The sequence below is a fragment of the Gorilla gorilla genome, chromosome 5 (assembly GCF_029281585.2).
Source record: "Gorilla gorilla gorilla isolate KB3781 chromosome 5, NHGRI_mGorGor1-v2.1_pri, whole genome shotgun sequence".
NCBI classification, from domain to species: Eukaryota; Metazoa; Chordata; class Mammalia; order Primates; family Hominidae; genus Gorilla; species Gorilla gorilla.
Window position 1 is genome coordinate 37904390 of NC_073229.2, and position 19656 is coordinate 37924045.

The 19656-nt window shown below is 43.5% G+C and overlaps 1 protein-coding gene across 1 annotated transcript in view; it reads right to left on the minus strand.

Moving 5' to 3' along the window:
- Positions 1-16262, minus strand: part of MBOAT1 (membrane bound glycerophospholipid O-acyltransferase 1) — a 117329-nt gene extending 101067 nt beyond the window's left edge. Inside the window, exon 1 of the mRNA XM_004043326.5 lies at positions 15894-16262. Coding sequence (XP_004043374.1) covers positions 15894-15992 — 99 coding nt within the window. The 5' untranslated portion in view covers positions 15993-16262. The remainder of the gene's footprint in view (positions 1-15893) is intronic.
- Positions 16263-19656: the final 3394 nt, after the last annotated feature.

Below are 19656 nucleotides of genomic sequence, written 5' to 3' on the forward strand. Positions count from 1 at the left end.
CAAAATATTCCCACAGATAACGCACAACAGAACATAAGCACCCAATCAAAAATCACCAAAGACCCTTGGAAATGTAAGAAGCTAGTCACAAAGACCACATACTGTATGATTCTGTTTATATTAAATGTCCAGGAGAGGCAAACTGAGTGAGAGAAAGTAGATCAGTAGTTGCCAGGACTGAGGAAGAAGGGGGGATAGGGAGGCAGAATCTGGGAGGAAAGGAGGACTACTAATGATCCAAGGTTCTTTTAGATGGGATGAAAATGTTCTAAAATTCAATACCATTGTCATAATCTTGTGAATATACTAAAAAAACAGTGAACTGGACCAGGTGCAGTGGCTCACGCCTGTAATCCCAGCAATTTGGGAGGCCAAGGCAGGTGGATCACCTGAGGTCAGGAGTTCGAGACCAGCCTGGCCAACATGGTGATACCCCATCTCAACTAAAAATACAAAAATTAGCTGGGCATGATGGTGCACGTCTGTAATCCCAGCTACTCGGGAGGCTGAGGCAGGAGAATCACTTGAACCCAGGAGGTGGAGGTTGCAGTGAGCCGAGAGAGCACCATTTGCACTCCAGCCTGGGCAACAAGAGCAAAACTCCATCTCAAAACAAAAACAACAACAACAACAACAAAAAACTGAACTGTACACTTTAAATAGGGGAACTACAAAGTAAGGTATGAGATCCCAGAATAGAAAGAAGACATTGATGGAAAAATTGGTGAAATTCAAATTCTGAAGTTTAATGGTTATATACCAATGTTGGTTTTGTAGTTTTGACAAATATACCATAGTCATGAAAGATGATAACACTGGGGTAACCAGGGTGAGATATATATGAAACCTCTCCATACTATCTTTACAAATTTTTTTTTTTTAAATAGATGGGAGTCTCACTATGTTGCTTAGGCTGGTCTCAAACTCCTGAGCTCAAGGGATCCTCCTGCCTCAGCCTCCCATGTAGCTGGGCTTAGAAACACGCGCCTCCAGTGAAAGGAAAATAAATTTCAGGACCCCAGAATCACTAAGCCAAAGGGAAGTCAGGCTGGGAACTGCATCACGTAAACCTGCCTCCCATTTTATTCCTAAATAAGATAGCTACAAAGATAAAAAAGCTACATACCACCCTCACAATCTGCCCACAAGGAAATTCCTTGTGGACAAAGGACAGGCAGAACTCAAAGCCATGCCTCTGCCCACGTGACACAAATGCGTACCGTATGGCTTCCTCTGCCCTATGGTTTCACTAAGCCAGACTAAGCAAAAGTGACTGTTCCTCTATGCTCCCCTCACATGTAAATTGTGTATTCAGTGAAAGGCTAATCAGAAACTCAAAAGAATGCAACATTTGTCTCTTATCTACCTATGACCTGGAAGTCCCCTCCCCTGCTTTGAGTTGTCCCACCTTTTAGGACAGAACCAATGTACATCTTACACATATTGATTGATGTCTCATGTCTCCCTAAAATGTATGAAACCAAGCTGTGCCCTGACCACTTTGGGTACATGTCGTCAGGACCCCCTGAGGCTGTGTCACAGGTGTGTCCTTAACCTTGGCAAAATAAACTTTCTAAACTGATTGAGAGCTGTCTCAGATATTTTGGGTTCACATTCCACACCTGGCTATCTCTACAACTTTTCTTTAAATCTAAAAATATTACAAAATTAAAAGTTTATTTTTAAAAAATCAGCTGGCTGGTCACAGTGGCTCACGCCTGTAACCCCAGCACTTTCGGAGTCCGAGGTGGGTGGAACACCTAAGGTCAGGAGTTTGAGACCAGCCTGGTCAACATGGTGAAACCCCATTTCTACAAAAAATACAAAAAAATTAGCCAGGCACGGTGGCAGGTGCTTGTAATCCCAGCTACTTGGGAGGTTGAGGCAGAAGAATCGCTTGAACCCGGGAGGCAGAGGTTGCAGTGAGCCAAGATCGTGCCACTGCACTCCATCCTGGGCAACAGGGCGAGACTCTTGTCTCAAAAAAAAAAAAAAAGGAAAAAAAAGAAAGAAAAAAGAAAAGAAAAAATCACCTAAGAATGTGTTCCATCTAATACGAAGCAAATGGCAATCTTTTAAAATCCTGCAAGTCACTTCTTGAAATGCCCGTGAGACCCCTGGTACTTTTACTTGAGGTAAAGAAGGTTCATTGCAAAATAACAGAACAAAGGTGCTCTCTAAAGACCATCAAGTACAAGACCCTCTTCAGGAAATGAGATGCATTAGTGGCCCACCCTATCTATCATTGCCTAACTAGCATTTTCTAGTCTTCACTGATGGTCACTCTACCATCTTGTGACTTTTCTTAGTCAATTCATTGACATTTAAGTTCATTTCCTTTTGTTTAGCAGTTTTCAGCCTAGTTGTTCTTGTAACCATTTTTCTTGCTCTTTTCTAACTTCTCCAGTACTTCTAGAAACTTTGCAGCAGGGAACCAAATCTAGACACATATTACTCTAATAAACATTTGAAGGTTGCCAAGTATACAAGAGGTTTTTCAGCTCTCATAAAAAGTCGTAAGCAGTCAATTTCTAAATTGTTTTATAGCCCACTAGCTTCCTCAGGATTTTCTCTGCAATTTCAACCAGCTAAGATAAACAGCCATAATTCATCATTCATTGTTAATGTTAAATCAAGTTTAGCCTAAAGTTGCCTCCTTACATATTTTAAGTTCAACCTAAATGTTCTTCTGTACATCGTAAACTTTAACAAGTGGAGGTGTAAACAGACCGTACCTACATACTAGTGTCAATCACCGAGTTTTGGCCAATCAAATGTAGCCAAATGTTCGAATCCTCTTCAAACAAGGCAAAGGCCAACCTGTAGCCAGTCCAGCTGTTTCTGTACCTTACTTCCATTTCCTGTACTTCACTTTCCTTTTTCTGTCCATAAATCTTCCACCATATGGCTGTGCTGCAGTCTCACAGCCTACTCCGGCTTGGGAGGCTGCTTGATTCGGGAATCATTTATTGCTCAGTTAAACTTCTTTAAATTTAATTTGGCTAAAGTTTTTAGTTTATCATTAAGATGAAACAGAGCTTCACCTTCTATCTTGATGAAATGATTGTTTTAATATACAGCCTCACTTTGCCCTTCTTTTAAACTAACAAAACTGGTAATGAGATTAATATATTTCTAAAGACACTCTAAATACATCTGTAGAAAGAAAAAAACCTGCGTACATCAACTGAAGTTTTGCACCATAGTAAAACTAAATATGAAACTGGGTAAACTTTAACTCAACAAGACTGAAAGTACCAAAAAACAAACAAACAAACAAAAAACTTAGTCTTTTACTTCCTTTTTGTAAACTCTTTCCCAGTCTGCATACATGAATAAGAAAGAAGAAAATCCTCTTTTTGTCCTTCCTTCCACAATTTATATAAACTGGCTTTCTGAATTTAATTCTGTATAAATGTTCATTTGCCTCCTTTTTGTTAAATAACGTGCAGGGCCAGGTGCGGTGGCTCACGCCCATAATCCCAGCACTTTGGGAGGCTGAAGTAGGCAGATCACAAGGTCAGGAGTTTGAGACCAGCCTGGCCAACATGGTGAAACCCTGTCTCTACTAAAAATACAAAAATTAGCCAGGTGTGGTGGCGGGCACCTATAATCCCAGCTACTTGGGAGGCTGAGGCAGGAGAATCGCTTAAAACCAGAGGGCAGAGGTTGCAGTGAGCCAAGATCGTGCCACTGCACTCCAGCCTGGGCAACAGGGTAAGACTCTGCCTCAAAAAAAATAAAATAATGGAATAATGTGCAGATAAGTTAACATTTATTGTTTGGGGACAATGGGCAATTATCTTTTACTAGAATGCAGAAAGGAGGCTATAAACACCTCAACATCCCTAATGGACAAAAAATAGAAGCTCTTTGCAAGATCTTTCTGCCAGAGTATAGTTCACATGTTCCTAAGGCATCCTGGCCTTACTCTAGGTGAGGTGAAAGAAGATAGAAGATTCCAGAGCCCCAAAGGTCAACTCAGTTCACCCAACATGCACTGAATTGCACACATTTCATTTGGAGAAATAAGAAAGCAAATTATACAGGTACGATCTTTTTAGCTAAGTCTACTGAAATTGGAAGAAAAAATAGTCTTGGTTTGTCATCTTTACCTTCAAAATGTATTATTTTACAAGCTAAAACCAACCCTTCTGCACTAAGGTTGAAGGTCTTGAAATTCCAGAGCCAAATTGGTCTTAAAGAGTACTGTTTCCAGGAGATGGGGATATCAAGAATTCTGGATAGTCTACTGCCACCAGGCCAGTAGGAGGTAGAGCCATTTTTATCCCTAAGGTACAAGAGATGAGGGAATAGTTAATGTCCCTTACATCCATGTCCCAAGTCACTTCTCTCCATTTAAGGGGACACTGGAAACAAACCCCAAGTCTTCGGCCTCCCCCAGCTCATTGCTCTTCCCCTCATGGGTCCCACTGTAAGTAGCACTCCGGAGTGTCCATATTCCTGGGGAATGTGAGCAGAGCAGGCAGTGTCACCATGGAAGGACCCCTCTCCAACCCTCTCACTCCCCCAATACCATAACTTTCAGCATTTGCTAAAGGAGAAAGTGTAGGGTGACCGGTCCCCCACCAGGTTATTTAAGGGTGTATGTCCGCTGCTTGAACCTTGAAGGGTGGGCAGTCAGCCAAGGTCATGGTGCTCAGCCAAGGAGCAGGTGTTCCTGAGAACCTAAACATCCCAGAGAGTATCTGCGAACATATCTAAAAAAAAGTACACAGTTGCATCACTCAAACACAGGAGGCAAAGAGCCAGAAAGTCATCTCAAAAGCAGTTTAGACACAAGAGGTGATGAGGATCTCTAGAGCTGTCCTGCTGCCACCCAGGAGTGTCCCATATGTAAGTCCTAATAAATTCACCTACTCGCCAAGTTGGACTTGTCTGAGTTATTCTTTGGTCTCTCAGCTCCTTCCCAGTTTGTGGAGGAGTTATAATTCCAGATTTTTCTCATAACACAAAGCCATGGCTGGAAGAACAGAAACAAAGCCTTCAGAAAAGGCAGAAAGGAAGTTCAAAAGTCACCAGAGCTCTGTATATACAGACATGAATCAATCCCTAAGAGACACTGTTAAGTTGAAAGGAAGAAAGGAAGAAAGGAAGGGAGGGAGGGAGGGAACCATACGCTATCACTTATGTCAGAAAATAAGACAAAAAGATTCTGGGCATATGTAGACACAGACTATCTCTGAAATCATGCAACTAAACCATGGAAATCTGGCCAGCTGGAAACAAGGGAAGCAGGGGTGAGAGAGATGGACCTTTCCTTATATTCCATATTCTGCTTGTGACTTCGATAGTAAGTGCCTGTACTACCTAATCAGATAAGTGATTTTTTTTTTTTTTTGAGATGGATTCTCACACTGTCGTCCAGGCTGGAGTGCAGTGGCGTGATCTCAGCTCAGTGCAACCTCCGCCTCCTGGGTTCAAGCAATTCTCCTGCCTCAGCCTCCCGAGTAGCTGGGACTACAGGCATGCATCACCACACCCGGCTAATTTTCGTATTTTTAGTAGAGATGGGGGTTTCACCATGTTGGCCAGGCTGGTCTCGAACTCCTGACCTCAAGTGATCCACCCACCTTGGCCTCTCCAAGTGCTAGGATTACAGGGCTGAGCCACCCTGCCCGGCTGGAAAAGTGATTTTTGTTAACTGTATCTATATAAAATAAAAGCTTTAAAAAAATCAATAAAAAATAAAAATTTAAAAGAATGTAATAGATAAATAAAATAAAAACAGAGAGCAAAAAAATAATACCGGGGCAGGGGGTGGGGGAGTCTTAGGAACAAAGAAGTCTCAAAATAGTGACACTCACAGTTAAACCACTTCATGTAATTTCATGAAATGACTTTTGAGTTTAGCAACTTCCTGTAAGCCTTAGCAACCTTTTGCTGTGTACCTTTGCTGACTCATCTGTTTCAAGTCAGCCACAAAATGATGAATGAAACAAAGTTAAAAAATAAATAAACAAATGAATAACAGAATATTTTAAATTTTTAATTCCTTGTTTGAAATAAGAGTTTAGGACAACTTGAACACAAACTTTTCAAATGTACCCTTGCTCTTCTCCAAATTACATTAGAACCTGAGTTCCCTGGTTTTCGTTTTGTTTTGTTCTGTTTTGTAAATAAACCTGAGAATGGAATATTTACAATAAAATGATAGTTTGCTGGAAATCCCCAGCAATATCAGCCCAGAAACCTTCACTCAACTTTAAACTCTTCAAGGTGATTGTGGACTTTCAAAACCATCTCTCAAATTAGTCAGTTTTACTAAACCATAAAAGAAGATTAACCACTGATAACTTTAAAAAATTAAAAACAGAGCTCCGCTAATACAAGGAAGTTGGTAAATGATTTATCAAGTGCTTTTTTTTTTTTGGATAACTAAAAATCACATTGCAAATAGGTTAATGAATTAATCTTTTTGCAGATAGTTACATTTCTTAAGCCCAAAGAAATAGTTATCTTTTAATAAAGCACATTTTTAACCAGTACAAACTATTTGGAGTTACTTTTCCCACTGACGACTCTCTATCCTTGTGTTTGCCTGGCAAAACTACTAGAAATTGACATTAATGAGACTGCAATAAGTTATTCCTTTATCTTGTTTACTAAAAGAGCTGACTTAAAATAGAAAGCCTTTGAAAAGCACACAGCCACTGTTACTAAGTGATATAAACTGAATTCTTTATACAAGTCACTGGTACAAAAGATATTTCCAGATTTTATGTCTTTAGATATAATCTTTTCATGAAATTTTCCTTTATAAATGTAATTCCTGGCTGGGTGTGGTGGCTTCCGCCTGTAATCCCAGCACTTTGGGAGGCCAAGGCAGGAGGATCACTTAAGCCCAGGAGTTCAAGACCAGCCTGGGCAACACAGTGAGACCCTGTCTCAATAAAAAATAAAAATAAAATAATAAATGTAATTCCAAGGCCAAGCTACAGAATACTTGAGAGTATTTGATTATATGGCATCTTTCGTATGTATGACTTGATTTTAGACTGCTAAAGGAAATTTCTACATGTTCACAGAAATCTGAAACAACTGGGCCAAAAAAAAATGATACTAATAGCTGCATTTATAACTGGAGGTGATGAGTATATCAACTGCACACAATGAAAATGGGAATAGAGTATGTCGTCTTTAAATAACTCAAGATAAACATTTCACTATCAGCAACTGAGCCATGAATTAACTTTCAAATTAGAAATTGGTCCCATTTAATCTGATATTCAGGTTCCAAATAATAAACAGGCCTAATTCAGTTGGTAAAAAGAACTGGCTCCCAATTTTATCTTAATTAAGTCATTCATTCCAATCCAAAAATGTAAATAAAATTCCATTTCAATTCAACGAACATGTATTTAGTTCCTACTTTGTCCTAACCATACAAAGATGACAAAGATTCATCTTCAGTGGTGTTAAATAAAATTAGTAAGGAGCAATTATTTTGGACCGAGCTCCTGCACCAGGCCCCAACAGACCAGACCAAACCAGAATGGAGTCACTGGTGCCAGGAGCTATATAAACAAACAACTTTACAATGGGCCCGTTTAAAAAAAAAAAAAAATAGGAGATTCACAGCAACCAACAGAAAAGGGGCCCAGTCTACCTGAGCCAGCATAAGGAAGTCCCATCTTTTTTAACCTTATAAGGAAAGTAACTTTGCTTGTTATTCTTTGCTTCTGCTTTCTTCAGCCTTTTCTACCTGTAAAGTCCACCTCTTCAGCTCAGCTCAGCCTTGCTGTTTTACAGATGGGAAGCTGCCTGATTCATGAATCACTCATAAAAGACAATTCGATCTTTAAATTCAATTTGTTAACATTTTCTTCTTTGATAATGATCACTACCCACAAAGAATGAGACTCTCTTCTCTTCCTACTAGAATATTCTGACCGTCTCACCTGGCCCCTCTCCCCTCTAATTTCCCTCCTGCTTCTAAAGTAGCTGCTCCCAAGAAGTTCTCCCCTAGCACTGTCTCAGGAGAGGCCCAGAGATGCCGAGGCCCCGTGTCCTCTGGCAATGGTGTGTGCATTGAGCACGTGATATTTCAAGGCTTATAGGTAAACAGCAGTTTACCAAGTATCTACATGTTTGTCTCACAGAAGGCACAGATAACTCACTAATCTCTGTATCTCCATTTAGCCCACTAGCATACAGCGCTCCATAAGTAACTATGGAAAGATGCCTCTCAGAGTCAGGCAGGACAGAGAGACCAATAAATATCTAAGAAGTAAAGTAAAAGGCAGAGCAATGTGATATGGATAGGATGCTATGGAGAAACAGAGAGAAAGAAGGGGTCCATTTGGCCCTGGTGGGGAGGGAGGACTGGGTTACAGAGGGAAGACGAGGAGAGGATTTTAGGGCCCAGCCTGAAAACAGGAATTGAGGACCAGGATGAGGAATAAACCTCCAAAGAGAAGGAAGTGTGTGTGTGCAGAGGCTGGAGGGTATGAAAGACACAGTGTTTGAGGGACAGGAAGTAAAGAGTTCACTGTGCTGAAAGCACAGCACGCAGGGAAAATGGTGCTGGAATGCAGTGCAGCAACCAGGAGCACGGCCTCCAGTGACAGACCTGAGTTCGAGTCCTGCCTCTGCCCCTTCCCAGCTACAAGCAAGTAACATAAGCCCTGGGGGCTGCTTCCTAACTTGAAATTTGGGGAACAGGCTGGGTGTGGTAGCTCACAACTATAATCCCCGCATTTTGGGAGGCTGAGGTGAGAGGATCGTTTCAGGCCAGGAGTTTAAGACCAGCCTGAGCAACATGGCAAGACCACATCTCTATAAGAAATACAAAAAAATTAGCCAGGTGGGGTGGTATGCACCTTTAGTCCCAGCTACTTGGGAAGCTGAGGCAGGAGGATTGCTTGAGCTCAAGAGTTTGAGACTGCAGGGTGCCATGATCAAGCCAGTGTACTCTACCCTAGGCAACAGAGTGAGATCCCATCTCAGAAAGAAAAGAGAGAAAAGGAAGGAGGAAAGAAGAAAAGAAAAGAAATTTAGGGAAAGAAGGAAGAAATTTGGGGAATAACTTTTAGTGCTGTATTAACTGAGAGAATGTATGCAGAGCAGTGCTGAGAGCGTAAGCATTCAATGTATGGAGTTGTCAGTGTCCTTAAGCCAGACAGGTAAACTGAGGCCAAGCTGTGAAGAATCACCTCTTGTTCCACGACAGGAAGGCTAAAGCTCCAGGACACACTAGGCCTTTGCTTCAAATGCCGGGGAATATATGGCCATACCTGTGATCTCTCTGTCCTCCCTTCAATTACTGTCAAATCTAGCCACTCGACTGTGACACCAGCCAGCAGTCTCTAGTAGGCCAGCCCATCTTCTGGACTTATCCAGAATCCCCCAGCATGGAGACCGCCCATCTTCACACAGGCTCTGAGGGACAGTCCCCAACTCCACCAGGCCTGTCTTCTGCAACTGTGTGGACCTGGGGGTTTATACCTCACCATCGTACCCCCAAAACATCTACATTCAATGCCCTCAGACTGCTTCCAAAAGGCCCCCCCTCCACCTGCTAACAGCAAGCTCTTCAGAACCACAGAGGAACTTTCCACCACATGAACGTGCAGCTCCAGGAGGGACTGCAAAGCTCAGAGTCAGTCACTGGACACCACCTCATCAGGGCTCTGAGACCCTAGGGGGGCCACCCTACCTGCCCAGACCCCTCCAACTCCTCCCCAACCCTCACTCGCGGCTGGCAAGCTCCACTTCTCAACTTGCATCCATGTGCTGCCCCTAACTTCCTTCTCCCCCTCCTGTGTGACTCATCTTCCCACTGCCTTCCTCCCTCCACTGCTGACCTTCTTCACAAAGCCCACCCTCTGTTCTCATTTTACCATCACGACAGCAAAGCCAAGGTCAGAAGCAGCAGGCCAGAGCTTTTCCAGACCTCCCACTGCTGCTTTGCACTGTTTTCTTTTTCTTTTTTTTTGAGATGGAGTCTCGCTCTGTCACCCAGGCTGGAGTACAGTGGCACAATCTTGGCTCACTGCAACTTCCCCATCCTGGGTTCAAGTGATTCTCTTGCCTCAGCCTCCCGAGTAGCTAGGACTGCAGGCTTGCGCCACCACACCTGGCTAATTTTTGTATTTTTAGTAAAGATGGGGTTTCACCATGTTGGCCAGGCTGGTCTCAAACTCCTGACCTCAGGTGATCTGGCCGCCTCGGCCTCCCAAAGTGCTGGGATTACAGGCGTGAGCCACCAAGCCCAGCCGCTTTGTACTATTTTCCTTCCACTATCCTCATAGGAAAGCTTTCCTCCCTCCAGACTCCCCCACACTCCTAATATTACATGAGAGGATGCATGCAGAGGCAGGGGCTGAGTGCATGACAGACAGCAGGCCGGGTCACACCCCCTCTGCTCCCTCTTCCTGCTTTCAGAATCTGCCCACCTCTGGTGACTCCTCCATATTCCTGGACACCTTAGGGACCTCATAGTCTTCTCCACCGCAGCTCCCCAAATTCACCTGGGTACTGTCAATGTCAAGAAGGACAATCCATCAAATACAAATACCCCAGTTCCCCTGCTTGCTACACTCAACAGACTTTCACCCCCACCCTCAGGCGCACACCCCGATTTTCATCATCGCCCAGAAAGACTTCACTAGAAATCCTTCACTCACATATCCCAGCCCTCCAGCTCTCTCACTTCCTCTGCACCTGCCCTCCACGACCCACCATCGCAAGAAGTTTTCCTCTTCACTCTTACCACCACCAACTACTTGTCAGCATCTTTCAATATCTGAGCTTCTTAACTTCCCAACAACCTTCTCTGAAAATTTCTGTTTCACTTTTGTTTCTGAAAGGAGCTGCTGAAAGAAAAAAAGCACATACTTGTGCATATTCATCCGTCTAAAAATGTATAATTGACAGTAGGTTGATTATACTCAGCAGCTCATTCAATTGACCTTGTCAGTGCTTTCTCAATTTCCCTTAAATACTTCTCTAACCCTGCACTCATCCGCAAAACCCTTGCTTCCTCCTCCATCCCTACTTCCTTCAGTGAGGACCTTCCGTATGCCTTCACAAAATGAAAATCTTTTCACAACTTAAACCCAGCGATGTCCTCCCTTGACTATAGTAATGGCTCTCAAACTTTAGTTGGCATAAGAATCACTCGGGAAGTGCCCTCACACCCTGATATTCAAATTCAGCAGGACAGGGCAGGATCCCAGAAACACCCATGGCAGAAGATTCTGATGACAATCCATGCACCATATTTCAGGAGATACGATTATCATGCCAAATCCAGCCCACTGCCTGTTTCTGTGTGGCCTACATGCTACAAATGCATTTTACATTTTAAAGGGTTAAAAAAAACTAAGGAAGAACATTTCAAGACATGTGAAAATTCCATGAAATTTAGATGTCAGGATCCATAAATAAAGTTGTATGGGAACTCAAGCCTTGACTACAAAGAGACTTCAAATTAGTTTGGAATTAAGCTTACAAACCCAGCAAGATAACTAACAATATAAGGTAACATTTACCAAGCATCAAATGTAAACAGTAAATTCTACATGAGTCCAGCATGTCCTGTGGGCATCCCTTCTCTGTTCCACGACGGCACCATCTACAAACCTGTGCAGTGCCTACGCAGGTCTGTGAGCATACACAGCCTATATACTTACATGGGCCTTTTGTTTCCTCTAGAGTATATAAGCCCTTGCAGGATGGGGACCTTGATTTTTTTCATCCTTGTATTTCTACCATATGGCCAGGTACCTGGCACTAATAGCATTAAATAAATATTTAATTGATTTAACAATGACTGGAATGTGAGCTGAGCTTTTAATGAAGGACAAGACTTAGATAAGAAGAGAACTGAAGGTTGGGCTTTGCAAGCATGGCCAAGGGAAGCAACCAGGACTGACAGATCCAGGTAGGTAAAGAAACTTTGTAGTCGGCCGGGCGTGGTGGCTCATGCCTGTAATCCCAGCACTTTGGGAGGCCGAGGCAGGCGGATCACAAGGTCAGGAGTTCGAGACCAGCCTGACCAAGATGGTGAAACCCCACCTCTACTAAAAATACAAAAATTAGCCGGGTATGGTGGCGCGCTCCAGTAATCACAGCTACTCTGGAGACTGAGGCAGGAGAATCACGCGAACCTGGGAGGTGGAGGTTGCAGTGAGCTAAGATCGTGCCACTGCACTCCAGCCTGGGTGACAGAGCTAGACTCTGTCTCAAAAAAAAAAAAAAAAAGAAACTTTGTAGTCATGGGCCCAGGTGAAATAATCAAACTCACTCCTGGTATCACCATTAGTCTGGAATGCCACGTCTTTAAAGCTGGTCTTCATTTATCCAGACTTGTAAATGGTGACACAAGCTTACATTAATAATCCTAAACCTTCGCTGTTTTAATCTCAAAATTATTTCCTGGATTCTTATCTCCTGGTCTATTTTCCCCTTGCCCCTTTTTCTGCTGATGCCAAATTAGGGGGAAAAAAAATACCTCAGAGAGTCCTAGTGTAACACTGAATTCATACTTCATGCACACACACACAGTTTGGGGGCACCATCAGGTGAAATACCCCAAAAATGCTTTGCTGGTGGGCAGAATTTCCAACCACCAAATTGGAAGTTCCTTAAAGCCTGGAAACACTTTCCATTTCAGCTTTCACAGCTCCTAGGACATAATGACGTAACTGTGCACTACACAAATTACTAACATCAACATTATCATATCTGTTTTGGCAACTGAGTCAGTCTTGCAAACCTTTAGTTTAAAGGCACATTAAGTTACACTCCACAACCAAAACAAAGTGAGGAGGACAGGAGCAGATGATTCCTTGATTCCCCCAAAACAGGAAAGAAAAGTGCTTGCCCACTTTATCCTAAGTGAAGGTTTTTATTGGCATAATCCTACCACCTACCATAACTCCATATTTGCTCACTGGACAAGGGCCCATTATTTAGAAATAAAGTTTTCAACAACCTTATCTTTGAAGCATCTATAGAGGCCCCTAAGTCATCATCCCATTTCCTGTATTCTGCATCTGAATTATTATGCTCTATTTGTCTCTAATTAAGGGAGATAATTTTATATTTCACATCTTTAGGAGGATGTCAGACTAATCAAAATCCCTAAAACAAAAACCATAGACTTTTCCTGAGTATAGTCCTAACCACACACAGGCTTTCCTATTTAAGGATGCCACGAAGTTAACAGAACAGATAAATGGAAGAATCAGATGAAAAAGAATGAATAAAGAGTTCTTCACATACGAAGCAGAATGCTTACCAGGTATTTCCATTTTTGCTGATAATAAACTACTTGACACAGGATCCAGAGGCTAAAGACATTCACAGGAGTGCAATTAGTCAGGAATTAGGATGTTAAGACATTAGGAAATGATTCGGTGTCCTTAAGAGGCATACAAAAAACTATTTGAGTAACTTGAGATATATATTTTATAATTTTGAGAATATCCCAGGCCAATCAAAAGTCACTCTCTAATGGGACAGGAGCAAACACGTATCAAGGCCTGCACTCTTATCCTCAGGTTACCCCCTAGATCTGCCTCCACCTTTATCCTCCCTATCCTGTGCCACAGGAGGAGCCCCTGCAGGCTGAGGCCTTGGGGGCCACTGTGAAGAGATGGAAGGGCTACAAGGTAGGAAGAAGGGCTGAGGTTCTCTCTCTGATTCTTCATGACCTCCAGGCAGGTCCAACTCTCACAAATGGCAATGAAGTAACTCCAGTTTCCCCTCCAGCTGCCCCCTACTTCTGATCTCAGCATCTCAACATCCTTTGTTGATTCCCTTAAACTTGCCCATACCCCTCTAAGTAATTCATTAAAGTCTGTTCATTTCAGCCAATGGGGTTGGTTCCCGTTTCCTGCAAGGACCCTGATACAAGAACCTTCCTAATGTTGGGCATTTCACATCATATAAAATTTCTCAACCTCAAAATGTAGGTCTTATTGTCATCTCCCATTTTACATGAGGATGCTGAGTCTCCAAGAGGGTAGAGTACCAGCTGGCAGTCACAAAGGGAAGTTTGCTGGCAGAACTGGAATTGCACCCAGGTCAGTCTGACATCTAAGCCTTTAAAAAGCCTTAAAAATGTGAAAGGGAAAAAACACACAAAGCTTCCAAACTCGCAAGCCACAACGTAGCCTCAAACGACCTTATTTATGGTTTGGGGATTTTCCTTGGGCCTAAAATAAGCTACCTGGGGCACTGCCTTTTAAGTGCTTCTTCCACCAAGTGTCATCCAGACTCACTCCTGCTGGAGGGTGGTCAGACTGACCTAAGAGCTAAGAGATCTCAGGTGCTCCTGGCCATGGCAAACATTTCTCCTTCGGTTTATCCCAGAAGTCTCTCCCTCCCTCCCTCCCTCCCTCCCAGTTTTAAACATCCCTAAGGCTCTTTTGTTCCTTTTTATGAATTAAAACCAGAATTACCTTTATAGGAAAGTAGGGGATGCAATTGAAAGACATTAAAAACATTATTCTAGCACCTCCCAGCCATAACTTGCCATGGTCCTTTAGCCATACAAAAAGCCTTCCTGGAGTCTTTCTAGCTGTGTAGAAGAGCTTAGAAGAGAAAATGCAATTAAAATACCTTCTGATAGGGAGTGGAGAGGTAAGTACAAAACAAACTCCCCTTAAGGAAATTCAGCTATGAGTTTTGTTTTATTTAATTTCAGAACTAAAGAATTTGCTATTATGTCTGCCTCTGCCTGGGTCCCTGGGTCTATCTCATCCTCACCAGAAACTAAAGAGTAATTTACAAAAGCACAAATGCTTTGGCACCGAAACCCTTCCCAAGTTTCTGACTTTCTGTATTTTGCAACTGATGAGAACGCAATGGTCACATCAGGTGGAGTTCTCAGTCAGGTCCTCAGAGCGAGCCAGGTATGAGAGTGGCTCAGTAAACAGGACCCGAATAAGGCAAATGTCCAGGTCTCACTTTCTCATTGCGGAAGAGGTGTGCGCAAAGGGCAGCAGGTGTGCTCTTGTTAAAAGGAAAGGAAAAGGAGCACTGGTGAGAGGAAGGGGAAGAAAACCAGGCAAAAAAGCATGAAACAAAACAGGAGCGCAGTGGGTCCTCCCCCAGCATGCCCTGCCCAATTCTATTTAAATCAACATTTACTGATTGGGTCACTACTAAGTATCCCGCAGATCTAGCCTGCAGCACCTGAAGAGACAAGGAAATGAGTAAGACGGGCTTCATCTTCAGGAAGATTTCTTGCCAGGAATCACTGTTGTTGCCATTTTTAATTTTAATGGTTGTAGATAATTCCTGGACAGTTCAAATAACTTCACTGGGGCCCCTCTCCTCCCCCTAACCTGTCCTACTCAGAAGCTCCAGCCCCAGGCATATGAGCCAACCGAACCCTGGGAAAACCAAAGTGTCCTTGTGTGTCCCGCATCACACACGGTACAAAATAACTGTCACCCCTGAACAAGCCTCGCCGCAGAAGTCTAAAACCCAGGTCTTGCATTCAAAATCTATAGACTACAGTCTACAGATTCATCGCGCTTATTTTTTAAGTAGGGTCATCTAAATTAAAAACAATAACGACTTGAGGACACTGATGAAAGAAACACTGGTTTCATGTATCAGACTACTTCAGAACTTGATTACAGGAAACGAGGCAATCCCAAACTTAAAGAAAAAAAAGTTCAGTAGAACTTGCCGCGCAGGCTGTACCAATATTTTTTCACACTTACAAGGAGAAAAACACTAACACCAACTCAAGAAGGGAAAACACACACACACACACACACACAAACCAACTGTGTAGTGTGTGGCTGTAAAATACGCCATGGAGGCGGAGGGACGGTGGCTAACACTTTCGCCCGCCCCATGCACGCGATCGCTGGGGAGCTGGGGTCGCTGCGCTCCCGGCCCGCAGTTACCTGGTCCAGCGGGATGCCCAGGAGCTCGCTGAGCGGGTGCAGGCAGGTGGAGCCCGTGGTGCGGTAGGAAAGGCTGGACGGCTGCGGCTCTGCTGCCATCCTGCATCTTCGGGAGGTGGCTGCCCCGGTCCCAGCCCGCAACACCCCCTCCTCGGCGTCCTCCCGCCCGGGTGCTCTTGGGTGGTTGCCCCGAGAGGCGCACGGCCGCCTGGTTCGCGGGGGAGCGAACGGGAGGCCGGGGAATGCGAACCGGCGCAAACTCTCGAGGCGCAAAGTCTCGAGGCGCAAACTTGGCGTTGGCGCTGGCGCTGCAGCCACGGGCGCCGTAGGAGGGCCGGGCCCAAGGCGCCCCGCTTCCCGCTCCCTTCCTCTCCGCGCCCATTGGCCCGGCCGCTCGGGACGGCCCCGAGAGGAGGGAAGGAGGGAGGAAAAGTGGGGACTCCGAGCCCGGCCCCCAAGCGCCGCCCGGCCCGCCCAGCCTGGCCTGCACCGAGGCCGACCGGGAGAGGGAAAGCGACGCCAGCGGGCGCCGCCGCCTGGCCCTGCAGCTGGAGGCGGGACGCGCCTTTCCTCCTCCCGGGCTGACCGTCCTAGCCCCCCGCCAGACAAAACGACCTCACCCAGAGGGCGCCTTCCACTAGAGAGCACCACCCACCCCGCCCCACCCTGTTTTGGTTTCGCCGCCGCAGTCGAAGCGGCTGAGTGGCTGCGTTTCCCTTTCAAGCCGTAGAGGGTTCCTCTGCCGGTGGCTGGAAGCTGGAGAGACCCTGCGCTGCTAGCGAGCGCCGCAGCCACCAGACTCCCTATTTCCCTTACCCTCCTCTGCGCTAGGCATAGTTTCCTACACCCTGATCTGACATGTTCGGTGTCACACAAGCAAATACAGGGGACTGCTAGCTTCGGGTCACTTCCGTCTCTGTGGAGTGAGAATTATTTCACCTCTGTAAGAAACGGTGTTTACTGTCATACTATGTGCATTCTGATAAGTCATTTGCATGCCACGGGTCCTCAAAAAGGGTGCCTTGCTCCTTAACTTGTCTGCCGCCAGACACCCACACATCAATGTTACTTGGAAAACTTTTCCAAGTTATTGCTAGGTTCTGAGAAACATAAAAACCTTGAAGATCCTTTTCAGGAATCGCTAGCTGATGAAAAAGGGTTTCAGGAAGGTAATATTCTGGGCTGCTGGGTAGAAAACCAAAGAAAGTGAGCTCACGTGGCCCCCAGCCTCCGCTAGGTAAACCGGCATTCGATCAGACAGGCAATGACTTTCGGGGCCAACTTTATCAATGTGGCCTCCAGCTTCAAATTAAACCGAAGGCCTGTCAGGCACTGGCAACAACTTACTCTCCAAGACTCAGGCCTCACTCTTGCCTTCTTCAGGAGTTTTATCACCATCAAACTGCACTGAGCATTAAATTGCCAGGCCAGAGTTTCTCAACCTATGTCCCCTGTGGAGGAGGAAAAAAAAAAAGTCTGTACCACCACTCCCACAAGCTAACCGAATGGAGATGTCACCACCAGATGATAATCTCTACCACTCACAAACAAACCCACACTACAGACAGACAGACAGACACATGCACACACGCACACAGGCATATACTTGAGGATCACTAGGCTAGATAGGTTCATTTAATATCATAGAGTCCTGGAAAATGACCAGCATTGGAGCAACATTCATCTTATCTGGAGCTAGATGACAGCTGAAGTGAGGTATATGAGAGCAGACGGAGCTTTGTTTAAAAGGAAAAAAAATCAACACTCAGATATGAGTTGCTGGAAAACAGAAGTAGGTCAGTTTGGGAAGTATTTCTGGAGCAAGTGCCTCAAATCCTTTATAATTTTCACAAAGCTATGCCTTTTAGACTTCAAAGAATAGTCCTCACATAGGCCATATATATGTGTGTGTGTGTGTGCGTGTGTATATATATTTATTATAAATATATAATTAATTTATATAATCATATAAATATATTTATATGTAGAGTTTTATATGTACATATATTAGCCTTACACAGGTTTATATATACATATATTACACAGTTTTTATATATATATTACACAGGTTTGATATACACATATGTATATATGTATATGTAAAATATATACATATGTATATGTAAAATATATACATATATTAGCCTTACACAGGTTTCTTTCTCCCTAACAAAACACAGTTCATAACCTAGTCTAAATTTTTCTTTTAAAAATGGCCGGGTGCGGTGGCTTATGCCTGTAATCCCAGCATTTTGGGAGGCCGAGGCGGGCAGATCACCTAAGGTCAGGAGTTCGAGACCAGCCTGGCCAACATGGTGAAACTTCATCTCTACTAAAAAACAAAAATTAGCCAGGTGTGGTGGCAGGCACCTGTAATCCCAGCTACTTGGGAGGCTGAGGCAGGAGAATCGCCTGAACCCAGGGGACGGAGATTTCAGTGAGCAGAGATCATGCCACTGGACTCCAGTCTGGCTAACAGAGCAAGACTCCATCAAAAATAAAAATAAAAATAAAAATGTAGTAACTATGGTTAGAGCTTATAAACAAAATGTCACAGAACTTAATAGTTCTTTTCTCTTGATACTGTAGTACAATTAATGCAAAAAAAAATACTACTGTTGGATAACTCAGAACCAAGAGAGTAGCTCTGTTACACTACCGATGAATGAAACACACTTTGAAGAAGTTGTTTATATGAGTCCAAGATGTATAACAGTGGCACCATGGACACATTGCTCTTTTCCTTCATCAGTATCTCTATTTCCATCCTCTGTCAACTGTAGGTTCATAATAATTATTATCATATGTTAGAAATCACTTTACAAAAGCTGTTTCATTTACCAGTGCTAATAATCCTGTGGTAGTTATAAGAATCTATTTTATAGATGTGAAACCTGGGGTTAAGGGAGCTTAAGTGACTTGGTTGTATTTAGGGTGGTTAAGTAAAACGTGTCTGTCTGATTCCAGAGCCTGGGCTCTTTATTCATTATGCATTGCCTCCTCTAAAACATAGTATTTTTCTCTTTATCAAGAGGCCAGCCCACACACCTGATACAACCTTGTCATTTTTGTAGACGAGACATTACATTTACCATTCAAAATGAGGTGGTAGGTGTGATGCCACAGACACGCTGTCTCTCCTGTTTTCTATTTGCAGTAGAGTGAGGCTTGATATCAAGGTCAGTTTTATGAATCTTCCCTATGGAACCATGCTCAGAATGTGACATTATCCAGGAGATCCACTGCACATCCTGAAAACAGGTCAAAAAATTAAAGCCAGGCACAAAAATACCTGAAAAAGATTCTAGCATATTGGGAAGGGCTGCATGTTGCCATGGACTAATAAAAGCTCTACAAACTGCTGTAGAGTCACTAGGCTTTGGCAGAGTGCCTAAGGAGTTCCTAAAGAAGTGAAGTATTTTGATTTTAAGTAGATAAACTCCATGCCATTCTATCATGGATATTCAGAGGCACTTTCCATACTTCCTACTTCACATACCAAATCAAATCAAACAACATAACTGATAATCAAAGAACAAAACTGAATTAAATACATCCTCAAAGTTTACAAAGATATAATCCCTCAAGGATATAAAACTCTAAAGATACCTTCAGTCTATATTCAACCAAAAACAATCACCAATAAAACTAAATTTAAGCCATCTGAAATGATATAACCCATGTAAAAAAAGAATTACCATTTTAATAATACTACATGTTAATGTAATGATACTATATATTCACAGAGCACACTCACTTATCC